The sequence below is a fragment of the Odocoileus virginianus genome, chromosome 6 (genome assembly GCF_023699985.2).
Source record: "Odocoileus virginianus isolate 20LAN1187 ecotype Illinois chromosome 6, Ovbor_1.2, whole genome shotgun sequence".
Lineage (NCBI taxonomy): Eukaryota > Metazoa > Chordata > Mammalia > Artiodactyla > Cervidae > Odocoileus > Odocoileus virginianus.
This window is the reverse complement of record NC_069679.1, coordinates 55,918,667-55,940,556: the sequence shown is the minus strand read 5'-3', so window position 1 is coordinate 55,940,556 and position 21,890 is coordinate 55,918,667. Positions and strand designations below refer to the sequence as shown.

The following is a 21,890-nucleotide window of genomic DNA, read 5'->3' as shown; positions in this document are numbered from 1 at the left end:
TTGGCATTGTAGCACAATACCTAGCATACTCTCAGTAAAAATTCAGTGGACTGAATATCCTTTAACAAGGTTACAGTTAAAGTATTCTTCGTCAATTGCTCAATGAATATTCAATTGTATTAAATTGACCCAATTTAGTATCAACCCAGTATTTTAACTTTATATATTATTAATCTAATCCAACCCAATTTTCTCCTCCCTGGATGATCTTCAAAACTACATCTTATACAGTAATGAAATTTTCTGCAACAAAATACAACAAGGCTGCAGGGCAAAAGAGAAAAAAATATTCTGCTTCTACCATCTTTACTTAATAATCTTGTTGTGCGTGTATGTGTTAGTTGCTCACTCACGTCTGAGTCTTTGTGACACCATGGACTGTAGCCCATCAAGCTCCACTGAATCTGACAAAAGTATTAGAATAAAAATAAAAAGTCATGCTGTTCCTCTGTTCCAACCATCTCATCCTCTGTCATCCCATTCTCCTCCTGCCTTCAATCTTTCCCATCATCAGGGTCTTTTCCAATGAGTCAGTTCTTCTCATCAGATGGCCAAAATACTGGAGCTTCAGCTTCAGCATCAGTCCTTCCAATGAATATTGGATGATGCTCATGATGCTCAAAAAAAAAAAAGACAGCTCAGGACATTCCCCACCCAAAAAAAGTTTTGTTTTATTCTGAATAAATGAGATCTTAGTGACTGATTTATTTGTGTGATCTATTCACAGGATTACATCCAAATGAAGTCTTTTCTTCTTTAGTATATAAGCAGGTTACCTTACCTGGTATTTATCTTTCTGCTTCCTACACCTAAAGAAACAACAACTTGGTACCATTGTCGGTTTCCACTTCAATAAGCTCAACCTTTTCCTCCAGGATAAAAATCCATGGGGCAAGGGACTGAAATTTTTTTATAACTAAACTGCTCATCTCTCAACTGTCACTTGGAACTCTGACTGCTGGGCAGGAAGGGGTTAAAGAAGGGTGGAAATGAAAGAAATTAAAACTATGCTAATCTTGTATCTCTTCTTTCACTAGCATTGACAATAAAAATGACCAGAGGGGAAAACCAAACAGCTGGCTCTTTGGTCTGCCAAGATAAGACAGAAGTCATAATGACAACCAAAAATACACCATCACCGTCATATGCTTCTTTATTGTTCAGCCACTCAGTCATGTTCGACTCCTGGAGACCCCATGGACTGCAGCACACCAGGCGTCCCTGTCCTTCACCATCTCCCAGAGTTTGCTCAAACTCATGTCTATCAAGCACTGATGACATCCAACCATCTCATCCTCTGTTGTCCCACTCTCCTCCTGCCTTCAATCTTTCCCAGCATCACGGTGTTTTCCAATGAATCAGTTCTTCCCATCAGGTGGCCAAAATATTGGAGGTTCAGCTTCATCATCAGTCCTCCCAATGAATATTCAGGACTGATTTTCTTTAGGACTGATTGGTTGGATCTCCTTGCTGTTCAATGGACTCTCAAGAGTCTTCTCCAACACCACAATTCAAAAGCATCAATTCTTTGGTGCTCAGCCTTCTTTACGGTCCAACTCTCACTTTCATACATGACTACTGGAAAAACCGTAGCTTTGACTATACGAACCTTTGTCAGCAAAGTAATGTCTCTGCTTTTTAATACTCTGTATAGGTTTGTCATTGCTTTTCTTCCAAGGAAAAAGCATCTTTTAATTTCATGGCTGCAGTTACCATCTGCAGTGATTCTGGAGCCCAAGAAAATCACATCTCTCACTGTTCCCATTGTTTCCCTATCTATATGCCATGAAGTGATGGAACCAGATGCCATGATCTTACTTTTTTGAATGTTGAGCTTTAAGCCAGCTTTTTCAACCTTCTCTTTTGCCTTCATCAAGAGGCTCTTTAGTTCTTCTTCACTTTCTGCCGTAAGGGTGGTGTCATCTGCATATCTGAGGTTATTGGTATTTCTCCCGGCAGTCTTGATTCCAGCTTGTGCTTCATCCAGCCCGGCATTTCGCATGGTGTACTCTGCAAATATGTTAAATAAGCAGGGTGACAAAATACATCCTTGATGTACTCCTTTCCCAATTTTGAACCAGTCCATTGTTCCATACTGGTTCTAACTGTTGCTTCTTGACCTGAATACAGGTTTCACAGGAGGCAGGTAAGGTGGTCTGGTATTCCTATCTCTTGAAGAATTTTCCACAGTTTGTTGTGATCCACACAGTCAAAGGCTTTGGCATAGTCAATGGAGCAAAATTAGATGTTCTTACGGAATTCTCTTGCTTTTTCTATATCCAACAGATGCTGGCAATTTGATTCCTGGTTCCTCCGCCTTTTCTAAATCCAGCTTGAACATCTGGAAGTTCTCGGTTCACGTACTGTTGAAGCCTAGCTTGGAGGATTTTGAGCATTACATATGCTTTCTAGACTTTTTTTTTTTTTTAATTAAAGAGTTCTCAGAACAAGAAAAAAAATTCTAAAAATTAGTCAAAGAACAAATCTTAAAAAATGAGTTTCCCCTTTTATCAAATAGTTCTTTTAGATAAATTTTAAAATGTGGCTATGGAATTCTCTTCTTTGGACTGTTCTTCATAAAGCTCTTCTTCATTTAAAAAAAAAACCCATCTCATGCTCAGTGTTATGTTAACAGAATATCTAAAAATACACAGAAGTTTTATAGATGGAAGCCTGACCCAAAAAGAAGATTAGACAAACAAGATCCTATTGTATAGCACAGGGAACTATATTCAATATCATGTAATAAACTACAATGAAAATATGATAAAAATATATATGTGTATAACTGAATCACTTTTATGTACACCAGAAACTAAAACAAGTGTAAATCAGCTATACTTCAATATAAAGTATTTTAACAAAATACAATTCAAACCCCCCAAAAAAGAAATTGGGATTTTAAAAAATATTAACTCCACACATGTGATAGGGAATTTTATGTAAGATGTTACAATGGCAGTTCTTAAGGTATCATGTTATCTTAAGGGAAAAAAAATTAAGGCTAATGGTTTTACTCTTATCTAATGATGAAGAGTGTAATTTTTAACACAGAATAAAACTGAAAAGACCCAGGTACTCTGTTGAAACCTAAGTAAGAATCACCAGCACCTTTAATACTAGAATTCTAGGGCAGATTGAAAAGTTTCTAAGCATTTATTTTATCTCCCATGAAATTAACTTTAGAAAGTTTAAAACTTTACATATTAAAATAGATGTTTCAGAATCTCTGACAACCAACTCAAAAAAGAATTCCACTCTGCTTTTCTGGATAAGAATTAACACAACCAAAAAATATCTATCATTATTTTCTCCAATCCAAGTCCCCAGTGCTGTATGTCCAACTGGCAGAATCTTCGCATAACACTGAGAATTAACGACGCCTTCATTACACTGCAACCTGAGACAAAGGTGCAGCTACCCTCAGGTGGTAAACTGAGGAGGCGGGAAAACCTCACACTGATGAAACACCACGTTTGCTAAAAGCCATACCACAACAAAAGGAAACAGGAATACGATTTAAGAACAAAAATGAAATACCAATTGAGCATTTCATTGGCATGAAGTTACATCCCTGCACTAAACATTATTCATTCAGCATTTTCTCTTCTATTATCTTTAGTTGGAAAGGATAAAACATAAAGTAATAAAGTATATGCAAAGCACTTAATCATATTTAGTGGGAAGGGAAAATAAGAAATAATGGATTAATTCTTGACAAGCAAATGGATGTTAACAAAATACTTCTAAGATACTTTCACAGGATTTGGCACAGTCACACCAATGCAATACCTGCATAGATGTGAATTTTAAAATAAAAAGAAAGCAGGCATCTGCTAAAGGAAGTGCTATTATTGCATTTCAGCCTCTAATAAAATGTGTCCAAATTTAACAGTAATAGAGAAACATGCAAGGCTTCTATTTTAATGTGTCATATAATATGACACATTTCTAGAATACTTTTAGAAACCAGAATTTGAAGAATTATATTTAGAAGAGTATGAATGCAACTCTTAGGAATAGCCATAGAATAGATATCACCTGGGGTGCGAGTTTATGGAGCCATGCTTATTCAGGCTGCTATAGTTTTGAGGGCTTGCTATAAATACAAAAAGAAGTATCATGGCAGAAGCAGGTGGAGATGAGATGGGAAAAATAAATATTCTAAAGGAAAGGAATTAGGCTTAAGCTGTCTGCTATAAGCAAAGCACTAGGCTACTCAACTCTATATAAACTCCCCCACTTAATTCTGACAAGCTCAGAATGTAAATAAAATCTCAATGTAAAAGACTTGGAATGAGAGGCATTAGAAAAATTAAACAATTTGATCATCACTGCTTTTAGGTGCTGGTACTGGGTTCAAGGACTTCCCAGGTGGCTCAGCGGTCAAAAATCCTCCTGCCAATGCAGGAGACTCGAATTTGATCCTGGGCCAGGAAGTTGCCCTGCAGAAGGAAATGGCAACCCACTCCAGTATTCTTGCCGGGGAAATCCCATGAACAGAGGAGCCTGACGGGCTACATACAGTCCAGAGGGTCGCAAAAAGAATTGGTCTCGACTTCGCAACTAAACAACAACAAAGTAGGTTTCAAACCCATTCTCTTTTTAAGAATCCACACTATTTGAGAGGAAAAAACTGAAGCTCCCAAAGTCCAAGGATTATTATCCTGAGAGCTAAATGTATCAAACTGGTTTAAAGAAATTATTTTTACGCATCCTATTAAACTTTATTTTGGTGTGGGAGTGGTGCTTATAAACAGGTTCACATTAGCTTCTTCTAAGGAAGAAAATGTAAATTTTCCTCAATTTAGATACTTGACTAGCACAAGATGACTAGAAATCCAATTAAAAGACATACCTACATTTAAACAAAATTCCTAAAAATGAATGAGTTGATTACTATTTAAGAAGAACCAGATCCTGTTATACATTGGATATTTCTAACTTATAATGCATGAAAAGTCATACCTGTTCAGAAACAAGAGTCTGTAGCTTCTGAACTTCTAACTGTAATGCTTTGTTTTGGTCACTTAGAATCTAAAAGAAAGAATCTCAATTTACTGCTTTATTAGGAAAAATTAACAAAGCAACCATTTGAGTAAGTTTTTAAAAAATCAAAGCCATATAATTACTGTAAGTACTTATAAAGTGAGAGGTGAATTATATACTGACCTAAGAATGCAAATCTCATGGTGGCTTCATTTTTTGGTTTCAATGAATATATTTCCAGGGTATAGGAATACAGTAATGGTATAAAGCACATGTATGATGATATCTAAGCCCCCTAATTCATTCATGTGGTTTATCCCAAATGTTTTAACACTGAGCTTAGAACCCTTTCACGTGTATTTCAAAAAGTTTAACAATTTGTCCCAATGGGAAACCCTGCTTTCATAAGTGAGTACTTAGAGGATTACTATTAAGTGAAAGCAAAAAAACTAATTAAACAAAAAGAAAAGCATTTCTTACTGCATGCAGAGATGTACCCATGCAATCAGAATACTTTACAATAATACTCAAGATATTTGGCCATGAACAGAAACTAGCACTACATCAGCAATGGAGGCAAATAAAACCATCTCAAACTATCAACTGAAAAATGTAGAGAAAAAGGCTGGGGCAAAACAAATATCAAAAGTCTATTATAAAAACAGATAAGTCAAAATAATAGATTAAGTCCCCAAGTAAACTATAGAAATACTGCTTCAGAGTGATTACATATAAAAAGTAGTTATTTCTACATTCACTTCAACTAAAAACTAAACAAGGTTGTTCAAAGAAAGCTGAGTTGACAAGTTTAATTACACACCTTAAATTCTTCCATTTTGTTTGAAATTTCACACTGTAGCTGCTCTTCAAGCAATCGTATTTTATCATCCTTAACATGAATACTATGAGAAAAAAAAATACTTCATATATTCAGAAAGCTTATATAAATTATGTGCACAACTATCAGTTATTAGCAGTAATATTTTCTTCAATTACACTTCAACATAAGTGTATGAACGGCCTAAAGTACAGCAATACTTTAATCACCTTTTCTGCATCTTCTCCAGTTCATGTGCAGCAGCAGCCTGTGTTGGGAATGAGATGAGAATTCTATTATTTCTCAGGAAGCACTCAAAACTATTCTTTTACTTAATTTTACTTATTAAAGTTATATTTCATATATTTAGAGTAAATATTAATAGTAAAATGAATAGCACACATTACTGTAATAATTTTTGCTGTCTAGTATTTTTTATTTCTCACTGATCAACTTTTATCCTAGTAAAAGCTACATCCTTTTCTGATAAATGGCAGAAGGCTAAAATAAATCAGCACATGAGTGTTACAATCAAGTCTTCCAATAATTCTCTGACAACTCAGCGGGTAAAGAGTCTGCCTGCAATGCAGGAGACCCTGGTTCGATCCCTGGGTTGGGAAGATCTCCTGGAGAAGGGAAAGGATATCCACTCCAGTATTCTGGCCTGGAGAATTCCATGGACTGTATAGGCCATGGGGTCGCAAAGAGTTGGACATGACTGAGTGACTTTCACTTCACTCACCAATAACTCAAAAATGATCAATTTCTTTGGACCAAATATTAATTTCAACATGAATATAGTAACATTCAGGTGAGTTGTGAGGGTCATGGTCAAACAGAAGAGGCTTTTAACAACATATCACACAGCCAAACACAAGTAACCATTATACTTATTATCTACATGGATAAAACTAGGGCTTGCGATACCAATGAAAATAAATATAAACAAACTGTAATTCTAAGGTAAATGCTTAAAAGCAATAAAGATCTACCTGTTCATTTGCCAGGGCCTGTAATTTTTGCACTTCAGCTTTTAATAAGAAATTCATATTCTGTATGTCCTAGAACAAAAAGGAAAAATAATATTAGAATTATTTAATATAAAATTAGATTTGAAGTTGTATAATGTCTCTTTTCTATCTAAGCAAAGGTCTCAAAGCAGAAATCTCAAATTACCACTTCTCATCAGAAAGAAAACCATCAATTCTTGTTATTTAACATATTTCCCAAATTATTGTGAATAATATCATGTGAGAAAAGGCCTTTGAACTTCTCCTCTTAGAGGGCTAAAGGAGATTTTGTAGTTTAGAAAAGAGACAATTTCCAAATGAATTCTAGAGTATTTTCCAGGCTTCACAGACACTCGTACTGATGACAAGATCAGGATAACTCAATGCCTATAAAGTATTGTAGCCATTTATAAGAAGTACTGTACCTTAAGTTCCTCCTCTTTACTCGCTAAATGATCATGCTCATTTGCTAAAGAATCTTCAGTCTGTTTTATCTGCTTATCCTTTTCTGCAATCCTTTAAAAGGAAATAGATTTGTACATTCAATAAACATTTAGAAGTCAAGTCACAAATTAAAGGATTAGAAGCCTCAAGTATGATCAACCTTACTTAAGTAAATTTTCATATAACTGTACCTTCAATCTCTATATACCCTTTCAGTTTAGTAGTTAACTGTCACATGTATTACTACAACTTCATAAAATACATACTCCTATTTTAAAACTTGAGGTCAAAGAAGTTAATAATTTAAGCTCACAAGCCTGGTAGTATCAAAAACATTTTTCAGGTCTTCTGAACTTACGTGATCCATGTCTATACAAATTATACACTACATAACAAAAAATAATTTTATTTTTCAGCATATCATCATATAGTTAGATAGCTGTCGTTCAATGGCTCAGTCATGTCCAACTCTTTGACCCCATGGACTGCAGCACGCCAGGCCTCCCTGTCCTTCACTATCTCCTGGAGTTTGCTCAAATTTAGGTCCATTGAGTCAACAATGTCATCCAAACATTTCATAGTTAGATACAGAGTAGCTGTAACTACTTATTAGATACAAAAACTAACTTCCACTAATCTCAAATCACAGTGATCTCTTCCACATAACTGCTAAAGCCCAAAGGAAAGAGTTTTTCCAACTCTTTATATGACAAAGACATAAAAACACAGAATACACAATGCATAGAGGTAGAAGAGCTAAACTTGTTCCAAATTCAGTTGAGAGTAATTTTTGAACAAGTTAGAACATAAAATCAATCATAAGTGTAGAATCTAACAGATATAAGTTAGAGATAACTAAGCAATTTTAAGAGAAATATAGAAAGGCAGGCTTACACTTTATGTAATTCTTCTGCTAGAGCTGAAGCGGAGGTCTAAGAAAGAAAAACAGTGTCAACATAAAAGCCTTTAAGAGAAAGTTCAAAAGTTGCACACTAATCATCACAATAGAGCTTTAAAAATTAAAAGAAATAAATATATATAAAGTTAAGGAAGTAGCTGGCTCATGATGAATGTTCACTAAATAACAGCTATTATTCTGAAAGTAAATTTGATCAACAGCTTCCAGTATTAGGGAATTAGCATCATAAGACATTTCTAATGAAGTAAGTTGGCAGGCCTGAAACTTATTTAACTGACAAGCAACACACACACAGAAAAAAAAAAAAAGCAGCAAAGGCTATTTTTCATTTATGAACTTCTCCTTAATAACAAATTTTAGTAATGAAATGATACCATTCATGATTAAGTTTAACAAGTCGTTTGATAAAGCCCATGTTCATCTTTACTTTTCAAAGGTACTAAGTATTTAATTTCTGATAAATCTTCTAGAACTACCTTTCAGCTATAACTTAAGATCTCAATCCAATTTGAGTTAATAATTTACATACACACAAACATTCATATACACACAAACATCCTTTCCTATGTAATTCTTTCTCAATTAATTTTAGACAATAGTTCCTACAAAGAAAACAATTAGAAAAAAAACCTGTTCACAGTTTTGGGATTTTCAACTTGCCTGAACCTTAAAAACAAGCTTTTAATGTTAGAACTACTTTTTGCATGGAAAAGTGACTTCTGTTCTATTACTTTTCCTACAAACAGTTTTTAGAACTTTAAGTTGAAAAACTGAAATTGAAATTCACAGAATGTATATTATGGAAACAAGCCAACAAGTTAAGTATTTAAAAGTTTCTTCTCTTCTTAATGTTATACTATTTATATTCTAAAGGCTATGCATCTATATATACCTAACTATGATGTTACACAACAATGATGCCAAAGAACAAACAGGTTTAGTGAATATTTAATGAATACTTTTAATACATAAACCATTATTCTTGACACCTTTTGGCCAATTCCTCCTTTTTTTGTGACAGGACGGTGGACATTTTTTTCCCTCCTAAGGTTAAAAACTCTCTAAACCACCTTCCCATTACTCAGATTTGGATTTTTTTCATACTGTTCTCTCGTAGCACTAAACGTACTTATCAGAGCATTTACCACTCCGGATCAGCCAGCTGATTCACTGACTACTCACCCAAATACTAATCCAGTGCAGGGCACTGAAGAGGCACTCAAACTATTTACACAGCTAGGAAGCTATTAGTAATGACAAGCAATAAGAAAGGACCATTACCTGGGCTGCTATTTGGGAATGGAATTGTTGAATTTGAGCTTTCAACGCCTCATTCTGCTCCAAAATATCCTTTCAAAAACCAAAAAGGAGAAGGAAGAAGTGTGCTGTTAAAAATGCCAATGTATATTAACAAAATTAATTACAGGTACATCTGTTTATCTTTTAAAGGTACTCTTAGATTCCAAAAGGCACCATTTTAAATAACAATGATGAGGCATTGTATTCTCAGAGCTAATTTATAAAGCAGAAATTAAGAAGACATTGTACTGTTGCTAATCTAATACAAAAAGCATAAGACTGTGAGTAAAGGCATCGCTGAGCACATATTCAGACCATGTTGTGACAACCGCTCGAGGATTCAATTTCAATTTTTCATGCCCACTCCAAAATTAGGATAAGGAAGGCTATCCTCTCTCTCCTACACAAGACGCATCCAACCACTGCCCATCTTTATTATTTTTTAAAGAGGGAAAATTAGATACCTGAACTTGCATTTGTAGAGACTCTTCTTTGTTCACCCTTTTTTGCTCCGATTCCATTAACTGCATTAGTCTTTGCTCCAACTGTTGTTTTGATACCAAGGTATCTGTAAGCTTACTATGCAGACTCTGTACTTCATTTTCTTTGGCCACAAATTTACTCTGTAGATCTAACAAAACATTGCATTTTACAAAGGTCTCTTCCTTTGCCTGGGTACTGCTACTCATCTTTAGAGCAGGTTATCTCCCCTGGAATATTCCCCTTTTGAATCTCTCCTGTGCTTCCCCACCTATATATGGCTCCCCTGAGCAGCCTATGCTTACCTTTCTCACTGCACCTGCCACACTGTACTAATTCACCTCTTCTCCCAAAGAGTGAGCTTTCTGAGATCAGAGATTGCCTTTTCTCTATATCCAGAGCTGTGCCCAAGACTTGACACAAAATACATAATTAATAAATGTGTTAACTGAATAGTACACGAATGTTTAAGACTGCTATATAATTTCTTGAAAGCATTCTTAATTTCCCCAAAGATGTTTTAGTAAGTTATTCAGTGAATTTCTTGTCAATTCCGCATGCTCTCATACCTGGAGAACAGAGAAAGATGCTCAAAGCTGACAAATGTTCTGTTGTAAGATAAATTAAAACTTTTCTGCCTACTTCTATTCTTAGCAATAATCCCAAAACAAGAAAATGAGAAACAAAAGTCTTTGATGCAATTAGAAAATAAATATAACTCCAAATCACAAGAAATTAAGATAAATGGAGAGATAATCACTAACTTGGCAAAGATGAGGAAGGGTAAAGTAAAAGCTCAAGAAAACAGCAACTCATGAGTTGCCTCCCCATTCTATAACACAAATAATTCTACAACAGGGGAGGAAAAAACAAACAAATAAAAACATACCACACTACCACCAAGGACAGAGAGGCAAACAGAGAGAAAAAAATATATATATAAGAGTGTGTTACATAGTTTTAAGAAAAGTTAAGATAATGTCACTTCTTTAACAAGACACTAGTAACAAATGGAACACAACTCACAAAAAAACTCCTGAAAATTAAAACATGTAATGGTAACATCCAGGATTAGAATCAGGAAAGCATATTTCTTACTAAATTAGGAGAAGTTACAACACCAAATTAATACCTTCAAAATTCTCTGGGGAAAACTATTTCCAACCTAGAACTCCACATCCAAACTACCCATTAAGCATGAAAGTAGAAAGACTAAAAACATTTTCAGTTACTCAAAGCCTCAAGAAATGTACTTTGAGGTATATGCTTATAGAGCAACTAAAAGATAATACTATTAAATGAGGGAGGAAAGCAAAAGAGATGGCAGTGACACAGGATCCGGAACACAGAGGAAACAGACTAAAGGAAGTCTCAGAAGACAGCTTTCGAGTCAACCCAGAAAGCAACAAGTTGCCGGGGCAGAGAGAATGAGGACTGCGAAGGTATAGCCTTAGGAAAAACTGATAGCTTCACCAGCATCTAACATGTGGAGAGGCTGGGGAAACAGAGAGGTTAAGGAGTTTAACCCTAGGTAAAAGCTGAAACAATAAAACAAAGATCAAGCAAGTTAAAAATATAAAGCAGGAACTTCCCTAGTGGTCCAGGGGTTAAGAATCTACCTTGCAATGCAGGGGATGCAAGTTCTATCCCTGGTGGGGGAACTAAGATCCCACATCCCATATCACAGAGCAGTACAACTACTGAAGCCTGCACACCACAACTAGTGTGTGTATTGCAACAGAAAGATCCCACATGATGCAAGGAAGGTCCCGCATGTGCAACTAAGACCCTAGGCAGCAAAATAAACAAATCAGCATATATATATATATATTATATATATATTAACTTCAGGAAATTTAAAACATTGCTCAAGAATTGTACTTTTATTTTTCTTGACTCAACTTTGAGTTATACAGTCATACTAATGTTAAAATTGAATGCTTTGTTGATGAAATATACTAATTAAAAATAAGCTAATACAGCTTAATATAACAAAAAAACTTCATATATATTTTTCAAAAGCCTTCAAATATCTTAGATATATCTAAATATTGAACTAAAGGGAAATGCCTAGGGGTAAAAAATATGAGAGGAAACCAAAGGTCTAATACAGAGCCAAAACTCTGTATGATCTACTCTTCTGTTTGGAACTATATTTTACTATTAGCTCACCACCACTTTCATGGGAGGAAGGGAGACTGAGATAAAACACACTATTATAAGCTCCATTAGCTCCTAAGTGAATTCATCAAATTAAGAATAAATCGTGAAAGTTAGCATTAAGTAGACGGTTTTCAGTCAACTATTTGGAATGGTAATGCTCTCACCATTTTTCTCTTCACAATATAGGAATGTCCTTCTTAGAAAAAAAAATTAAATGAAGAACTGATCATGGAACAAGAGAGAATAACCACAGAAATGGAACACACATAGATTCCTACTACTCTTGTTTATGGACTATAATTTTATCTGCAACTTACCTCAGACAAAACCAGTAGAGACTTATTTTTGAAACCCTAAGAAATGTTAAAGAAATAAAAGTATTCAAAGTGTAAAAGCTATTTTTATTGAGCTATAACCAAATTGTCAATTTATACTTTCTTCACATATGGAGAGGGGAGGAAATTTTACCCAGAATTACATAGTAACTTTATGTGAATATTTCTTCCCCTTACCTTGCTGAGCTGCTTCATGCTCTGCTGTTCTCTTCCTGATATAGCTCTGGACTTCTTCCCACCTCCTCTCAGCTTCTTGAAGTTGAACCTGCGGAAAGGATAAGTCAGCGCAAACACAGGATTTCAATTTACAGAAAAAAAGCATCCTCTATCTTTACTATTGTGCCATAAAACTGCTTCTTCCAACAACTAGTTACTAGTCTCCCACATTTTAATAACATAGGCAGATGTGCTCAGCCTGATAATATGCACAGATATTATCAGTCACAGCCATTCTACCCACTACAGATACAGATTTACAGATTAGAGATTTCAGAAACTCCTTATTTGTGCTGGTGGATCAATATAGCTACTACTGTGTATATATATATATACTGACCCACTTAGCTATGATGAGCTTTCCAATAATCTTCCTTCAGGTGATAGGCTTTTCAAAAGACAGGATGATATCTTTATTGCTAAATTTTAGTAGGTTCCTAAAATTCTTATTTTGAGGTATAGCACAACATTTCAATTATGACTATAATGTTTAATGTCATTAATCTACTTATCCATATCCATAGAGCACAAACATCGTATTTACGAATGCCACCAGCAAATATATTAGCAAGACAAATATTTTATTAAAGAAAGGACAACAATATCACTCTCCCACAGGGACCCATGAAAACTTCAAGCAAGCAAAAACTACACTACTTTCTACATCCAATTATCCTCAGAGCTCTTTTAACCTCTACTACTCTGGAACTGGTATTAAGGTATATCATCTATATTGATGACTTAGGTAGGAAGCCATCCAATACATTTAACTTACAGAAACTGAACTGTTCAACAAATCCTCTCCCCTGTACAAGGAGGAACAGACAAGTCTACTCAGCATTCTACTCAATATGCACAGGCTAAAATGTGCAAGAAAAATAAGTCCACTCCTCTCTCTCAGTCAGCCTAAGCAACCCCATGCATGTCTTCTCAGTATAAGCATCTAATGGCACCAAGTTCCACTCTGGTGTCTAAAGAAACTGTGTGATTTTTTTTTCTACTATGGCTCAAGTGAAAGCAACTGGAGTATTACTTGGCCTTGTGCTCAAGCAACAGAAAATAATCTATTCCAATGCTGAAATAAAAATAGGCTCTACTAAACTTACTTAGAGATCCAAGTTATTGATAAGTGATGCTGAAGGTGATTTTAACTACCTACCAAAAATTTGATTTTTGTCTTATACATGCAGACCCTCACCTCCACACATAAGGTGAAATTCTATTGTTTATGCCTGTCAATCAGCTAATATCAATTTTCATATCTTCAAATAGTCTTTAACTTCAAACTCAAGCCTATATTCAATTCTGTCATTAGTGTACATGTTTCTATACAGGCCCATTAAGCCTCCAACTACATTTCTCAAAAGCTATATACACTTTCAAGTTATTGGATTGAAAAGCCACATTATTTATGAAATGATAAATAAAGGTATTGTTTCACCTTCAACTGAGTAACTGCTTGCTCAGCATTCTTCTTTTGGACTTCCTCTTGCTGTAGCTTCCCTGTTTTCTCAGTCAGCTCATTTACCAACCTAGCATAATCCTGGCGCAGTTTGTTTAGTTCAGCAGACTGCCTGAAAACAGTTAACTGGATTAGGAACCTTCCATTATTACAAACACACATAAATGAGTAAAGAAAATATGTGAGTTTTGCTGAGTTAGTGATTCCACTTATAGGTAAATGACAACGAATGCTCTAAGTGTCTACTAATAGTGAATTTGGTTGAATATAATGTCTGAATCATTCTGATGACAATAATACAAATACTAAAATTACCATAAAGTAATCAAGAAAAATGGGTAACCACATACCATGAGCATGAATCAACAGTATCACTCTCAAATCAGTGTTTTGAATCAACCAATCAGAATAGTTATTCTATGTAAGCATGCTACTAGTCTTCTCTAGGACTGTTTCTCAAAGTATGCCACTGTTCATGCTTGCATGCTCAAGTATGGCTCACACCAACTAAATCACTATCATAAGGAATGTGTCTTAACATGCAGATTCCAGGACTCTACCTCAGAGCCACTAAATCATAAACTTATAAGGATAAGACTCAAGAATATGATTTGCAGCTAACATGCCAGATATTCTTCAGAATAATGAAGTTTGAGAACTACTGTTAAAGGAAATAGAAGATTTAAAACTTGCTAATTCAGTCTCTTAAATTTGTAAGCTATCCCACTGGTGGCACTAGTATTTATCATACAGTTTAACTGAAGAGGTTCTTCAAAAGCAAGAGGATAGGTTTTGAAAATTTATTCATTTTAAAAACAAGTGTAAAAAACAAAACAAAAGTCTAACCAATTACTATCAAACACATTTTGGTGACTGAAGAAAACACTCTACCATTCAATGAAAATACTGTCATTTTATTAAAAGTAAAGCATTTGGGAACATACTTGCTTTCCAGTTGGTTTGTAGTGTTGCTGACAGCATCTCTCAGTATGCCATTTTCCTGCTTCAAGTGAGCTATCTCTGCCTCCATCTGCTCACGAACTTGCTGGAACTAAAATTATTTTACACACATAAGATTTAGAAAACAATAACTGCCAGAGCTAACCTCAAAGAAAATTTATCATGATGAAAAGTAAAAAAGCATCAATAGAATAAAGTCTGGATATCCTTCTCAAATAAATATAAGCAAATTTAAAGGATAAATTTTGATAGTGACAAATACAAAGTAAATATAAGTTGTCAGAGCATTCAAGAAAGCAAGTAGAGGCTGGATGCTATCATATGTAAAATAGATACTTAAGATGCTGTTTTAGAACTGAAAGATATTTTTAGAAATCTTTCCTACACAAGACTCATATAGAACGGAGACTGTATTCATCCTAGAATATGTCAATTAAGTTAGCAACATTTTAATAAAAGGTTTTAGTAATCAAAAGTGTAAAGACTGAAAATACGTTTGAAACATTTACATTAAGTTACAAATTGAGCCATATCCAAGTAGATGGCAAATTCACTATACAAAAATCTACCTGCTAAAATATTTGGCTTCTAGTTTTTTATTTCAGAATTATAGAATCAAAAGACAAAGAACACTGAAACTTATATTCCCACATCCTCACTTTAGTATGTGAAAAACTCTTAATAATTTTTAGTAAACCTATTCAATTAAGAGGGAAAAAAATATATGTTGCTAATTCTTAGAAAACTTATCACATATAAACTATATCTTGACTTCTGCAAGCGATCAGTTTCAAAAAAAGAAATAATCACTTCAAAACCCTTAACCTTCAATAAAAGATTTTGCTGAAAGTGAAAGTGAAGTTGCTCAGTCGTGTCCAACTCGTAGTCACCCCATGGACTACAGCCTACCATGCTCCTCAATCCATGGGATTTTCCAGGCAAGAGTACTGGAGTGGGTTGCCATTTCCTTCTCCAGGAAAGATATTGCTACAGCTATCCAACTACTTTTCAAATGAATGTAAGTCAGAATTAAGAGGGGAAAAGATCACATGAGGTCAGGAAAAATCAGTTCTTCAATAATCTGGTTAATGGAAAAGAATATTTCAAAAGACTGGGGGCTGGGAAGATGGAGGATTGAGCCAAATTAAAGCATCCAGGTAGTGGATGGGTTAAGAACCTGAGAAGAGATTCATTCACTTTTTTTTTTTTCATTATTAGTGGCCTTTCCACAGAAAATACTACTGTAATTCTGATAACAGTAAAGAATTATTCATTTTTCAGCAGACTACTAATGTGATCAAAGCACTATTTTACAAATAAAAATCTTGTGCTAATTATATATTAAATTGGAAAAGAGACCTATTAAGAATGCTATAACTGGGGCTCTGTAACAGCCTAGAGGGGAGGGAATGGATGGGAGGAGGGAATGAGATTCAAGAGGGAGGGGACATATGTACATCTATGGTCAATTCATGTTGATGTATGACAGAAATCAAACCAATATTGTAAAGCAATCAATCAACTTAAAAAAGTAAAAATTAAATTACCTTCTCAAAAAATAAAAAAGAATGTTGTAATTATGCTAGTAAGAAATAATAAACTAAGGTCATATCTAAAAACTGAATGCAAGAAAAACTAGAAATAAAGTATCTTTAAGACTTCAGAACAAATTGTAGATTGGGCAAGTGAGAGAGAATTCAAAGGATTCAAGCATAATAATGATAATGCTTCAAAACATTAGAAAATAAAAACAACCTGACCAAAATCAACAGTTTGATTTTACACACGTGTTTATTTTGAGGTGCCAACAAGCACTTTCACACTGAAGCATCAGCTGGCAATGGAAACAATTTCAAAAAAATCATTGAGCCACAAGGTTCAATTAAGGGGAGTATTATAAGCCGACTTGACAAGCAAGCCAAACCCATATTCTTCAATAGCCTTTTAATCAATAATAAAGATGATATTTCAATGGAAGGGAGGATGAAGAAACAAGAAAAGAAGAAAGAAAACAATGAAAAATCACTGGTCCAGACCTAATGGAAATCATGAAAATGGATTAACACTGTAAAAATAGAAAGCACTGAACCCTCTAAAATGTTCAAAGAAAACAGGCAAAAGTAAGAACACAAAACTGAAGGTCACTTAAGCTAAAACCATTATCATTTTCCCTCTCTTCTCCACTGCATCACCAAGCCCTATCTACTACCTCTTTTTTATCAAATAAATGCCCTCATTATCAGTGTCTTGACTTAAGGTTTTCCTTCTCTTACTTGGATTCCGGCAAAAGTCCTCCAACTATCCCTTGTTCCACTCTTCACACTGCTGTCACTCTGCATACTATGTCAGAGTAATAATTTAAAATACTATAAACACACAGCTGGGTTGCTTAAACTCCTTCACTGGTCCGCCAGTCTTCAGGTATGTTGTTCAGTTGCTAAGTCCTATCCGGCTCTTAGCGAACCCATGGAGTGCAGCCGACCAGGCTCCCCTGTCCTTCACTGTCTCCTGGAGTTTGCTCAAATTCATGTCCATTGACATGTCTTCAGGTATACAAGTCCTTTATTTATTTCTCTAGATCTCTTCATTCCAGCCCTGAATGCCAAATACCAAAACTATTACTATATTTCTCATAAGCTGTTATCTCTAGACAACCTATATCAAAAATACCTGGAGTGCACTCATTAAAAAGCTCAATCCTGGACCCCAGAAGAGACCTACTGAACCACCAATCTCTCGGGATGGGAAGGAATTTCACTGGGTAATAAGCCTTATACCCAGTGCCCATTCCTTCACTCTCTTTCCTGACAATGCCTAATTGTTTCCAAAGAATCAACAAAGTCTGTTTATCAATGCTAACAAGTCTTCCCTAACAGTCCTTCTGTTCCCCACCTCTCATCTCCATTGTTCCAAAGCACCAGATGCTTACCTCTATTGTAACAGAGTATTCACTTGTCAGCTTCCAGCCTCCCCACCTAAAAAAGTTGCTTACTTAAGGAGAGGAAGCCAGTTTAATTAGTCATTGATACCAAAGCCAGCACAGGACACTTAAAAGTTTGCTAATAAAATGAATACAACTATTTAATTTTGTATTCAAAGAATGTGGAATAAAATCTTACATTCTAACTTTACTTTCACTTCACTTTTCAAAGAACAAAAATATACCTTCATTTGCATCTGTTGAGTCTCTTGATAACTGACATGCATTTTGTTTTGAAATACATTATGTTCCTTTTCTAACGTTCCAATCCGATCTTTCATCCTTGCTATAACCACACTGCTTCTTTCTTTTTCTGCCATCATTTCCTAGAAGAGTAAATCAGAAAAAAAAAAAAAATTATGAAAAACTTGTTACTTAAAAAAATAAGAACAAAAAAAAAAAATAAGAGCAAGATTTTACTAAGAAAACATATTTAACATCAGCAAAAATTATGTCAGCAAAACAATCATGAATCCTGAAATAAGTACTTGCTTAAAAACCAAGGTCAAAGGTTTAAAAAAAATTGTCTTCTACATCTTACTTGCTCTTTATACCAACTCCCTTCATAAACACTTAGCTGCTCTGTTTACTCATATTTCAAATGTACTTTTGGTCTAACAGTTAAAGAGCTGAATGTGGGATTAAATCTACATCTAACTTGATTATAAAAAAGAACATTTTTAAAGCAAAACAGTTAATTCTTCATTATTTCCAGGTACCAGCTCTCTTCTGGAATACAGAAAAGACCCCCAGGGGAAAAAAAAACTGTCAAGAAGAGAAAAATCTCTTTCCTATAGGAAGAGATAAGGATATGTTCATAGCAGAATAGGGAAAGTAAAACTCAGAAAGTTTTATTATCTTCCCAAGTCAAACATTAAAAGAGTGATTTCACTTTGTGTTGCAAGTATTATGAACCCCTAGAAGAAATATTAATTACTAAAATGCAAGAAAGCCAAGCAACTTTAAAATTACCAGCAGGTATGATCAGTCCATTTCCTCTGATCTAAGAAATTGCTTGACAAACTTTAAGATTTTCATTTAACTAAGAGCTGCCCATTAGCATGAGTTTATTTACACGCGCAAATTGTTTTACTGATGTACATAATACATTTAGGAAAAGTATACACAATACATCTTGAGTATATAGCTCAATGAGTTACACAAAAGTAAACAGATTCTTTTTCTAATTTTTAAAATAATCAGAAAATTATAGTTTCTAACCTTATGGAAATACTTATTTTAGCAATCATAACTGGTTAATCTTAATCTGTTTTCCATTGACTTTTATTCACCTCAAATTCACAGAAAAGATTTATATTCAAATGAGGCCATTCTCATAATGTAATCTAGTAGCTACATAAATGACAGTGAAATAAACCTCATTTACTCTACTGTATTTAACATCTAAAAGGAGAAAAAGCACTTCAGGAAAAATGAGACTACATTTACTATAGAATTTCAATTACGTTCTCAGTCTACATGATCTTTTAAAATGCAACTGACGCAGAATATCATTAGTTTTGAGTATATAATGATTCAATACTTGTATTTATAGCTAAATCATCACCACAATAAGTCTAGTTAACATTATCACCACACGTAGTTAAAAATTTTTTCTTGTGATGAAAACTCTTCTAGCAACTTTCAAATATACAATACAATGTTAATAACTATAGTCACCAAGCTGTATATAAACTCCCCTGGACTTAAATATTTTATAACTGGAAGTCTGTACTTTTATATTTTTTTTAAGTTTTTTTTTTTAAACCTCTCAGAGTAAAAAGGGTTTAAAGAACTTCACTGATTAAAAACTACCTATATAAGAGTTTCACATTTATCCAACAAATTGGATTTAAACAAGATCACACTGAGTTTTGTGCTTCTATAGAATAATTCTAGGTCAGAAACAATTGAAACATGCTCCCAGAGTCCAAATGCTTCCATTATTCTGAAATTAGTATACCTACAAGTACTGCTATTTTAAATTCACAATTTGACTAAAGGATATAATACCATGAAATAGTGGTATTTCCACCACTTAAATTCTAAAAGAAAATTACTTTCACTGGGTGTAAATTTATTACACAAATAAATGAGGGATGATAAACAACTTCTAAAATCCTTCACTGCCTCTGATTCAGAAAGTATAACCCTCAAATACAAACATGTCTTCACCTGGGTTAATTGCTTGCACCGATCCTTCATAGCAGCAGTATCCTCCTTCAGAGCAGTAACTAACTTGTCTTTTTCTTGAAGTTGATGAACAAGTGCGGTCAACTCTCCTTTATTGTACTACAATTGAGAAATCAATACAGAATTATTAATAATTAACAACCGTTAATGAAAATTATGAAAATGAACTATCTGATATGAAGTGTTCTTAGGCCAAGGCAGAGTTCACTATTACATATAAAACAGAATGACTGCCAAACACTGTCAGTGAAATATCATTTAGAAAAATCACTATATCATTACATGTTCGGATGTATACAACAGGACACATATCAATCAAGAAACAGATTTTTACAAAGAATTACAGACTTCCACTTTTAAACACAAAGTCAAGACAGTACTCTCTCCCTCCTAAAAGATCAAAACAAGGAACATGAAACCTAATGCAAACTGAGCTAAAATAAAACAATCAACTGTAATGTCAAAGTATAATATCAGAAAGACTGCCAAAAGTAGTGGAGATCAAAGCAGATGCTCAACAACCCTGCCGGAATATACCCAAGACTACAGAGGTGCCACGGGTTACATAGCTCTCTGAAGTTAACAAGCATACACTGAAAGGTAAAACCAACAATCCATTTGGTATCAGGCACAAGAACAAAGATAGAAGGTAGGAATTTTCTTACTAGCAGGTCTCAAGAAGCAGAAGTAGAAATATAGAAGATATCAGACAGATAAACCTAATTCAAAGAGGGCAGCTAAACAGTGAGGCAGTTACGAGAGATTCTCTACAGTGAGATTCTCGGTAGTGAATGAAGTTTTTTATCTGAGAAGGAAAGGCTCATAGCCCAAGGAGAACTGTGGGGCTTGGCCCTTCATTATCAACCTCTAGCCACAGAGATGATGCAAGAGAAACACCTTTCATTGGAAAGGGTGTATTAATGAAAAAGAAATAAAACAGGGTCTATGTAAGATATGAGAAAAAAAGCAAGAAAAGCAATAAGAAAAACCAAATGCCAAGTGCAGAAAAATAACTCTAAAAAGATGGTCAAGAACAGACAAAAACTGTGATTAAAAAATGTCACCACGACTTTTTAAAGTCTAACATACCAACAATTTTTTAAAACAAGAGGAAGGAACAGAGCTCACAAGAAATAATTCAGAAGAAAAATAAGACCACAAAATGAGATGAAATATGAGTTGGCAAAGCCCAAAGTAGAAATAAAAGTAACACCATATGAGATATATAATCTAATTAGAAGCAGCAAACAGAAAAAGATGTGTTGCTGAAAACATAATAGAAGACACAGAGTTCAGAGTGTAGAGAAGTAAATAAAAATAAGTGGAAATAAAGCAAAAGTTTTATCTTTTTTTATGACCAAAATATGAAAAATAAAGACAACAGGTAAAGAAGATCCAGTTCAGTCCCTCAGTCGTGTCTGACTCTTTGCAACCCCATGGACTGCAGCACGCCAGGCTTCCCTGTCCATCACCAACTCCTGAAGCTTGCTCAAATTCAGGTCCATCAAGTCAGTGATGCCATCCAACCATCTCATCCTCTGTCGTCCCCTTCTCCTGCCTTCAATCTTTCCCAGCATCAGGGTCTTTTCCAATGAGTCAGTTCTTCCCATCAGGTGGCCAAAG

At 34.6% G+C, this 21,890-nt stretch overlaps 1 protein-coding gene across 13 annotated transcripts in view; it reads right to left on the bottom strand.

Moving 5' to 3' along the window:
• Positions 1-21,890, bottom strand: part of KTN1 (kinectin 1) — a 105,098-nt gene that overhangs the window by 41,488 nt on the left and 41,720 nt on the right. For all 13 annotated transcript variants that reach the window (XM_070469388.1, XM_070469394.1, XM_070469393.1 and 10 more), the window contains 13 exons: positions 20,250-20,366; positions 18,260-18,400; positions 15,079-15,185; positions 14,114-14,246; positions 12,634-12,721; positions 9,943-10,109; positions 9,461-9,529; positions 8,155-8,192; positions 7,242-7,332; positions 6,799-6,867; positions 6,037-6,074; positions 5,810-5,891; positions 4,969-5,037 (listed from right to left, as the gene is read on the bottom strand). In XM_070469388.1, the coding sequence (XP_070325489.1) occupies positions 4,969-5,037; positions 5,810-5,891; positions 6,037-6,074; positions 6,799-6,867; positions 7,242-7,332; positions 8,155-8,192; positions 9,461-9,529; positions 9,943-10,109; positions 12,634-12,721; positions 14,114-14,246; positions 15,079-15,185; positions 18,260-18,400; positions 20,250-20,366 (1,209 nt within the window). The remainder of the gene's footprint in view (positions 1-4,968; positions 5,038-5,809; positions 5,892-6,036; positions 6,075-6,798; positions 6,868-7,241; positions 7,333-8,154; positions 8,193-9,460; positions 9,530-9,942; positions 10,110-12,633; positions 12,722-14,113; positions 14,247-15,078; positions 15,186-18,259; positions 18,401-20,249; positions 20,367-21,890) is intronic.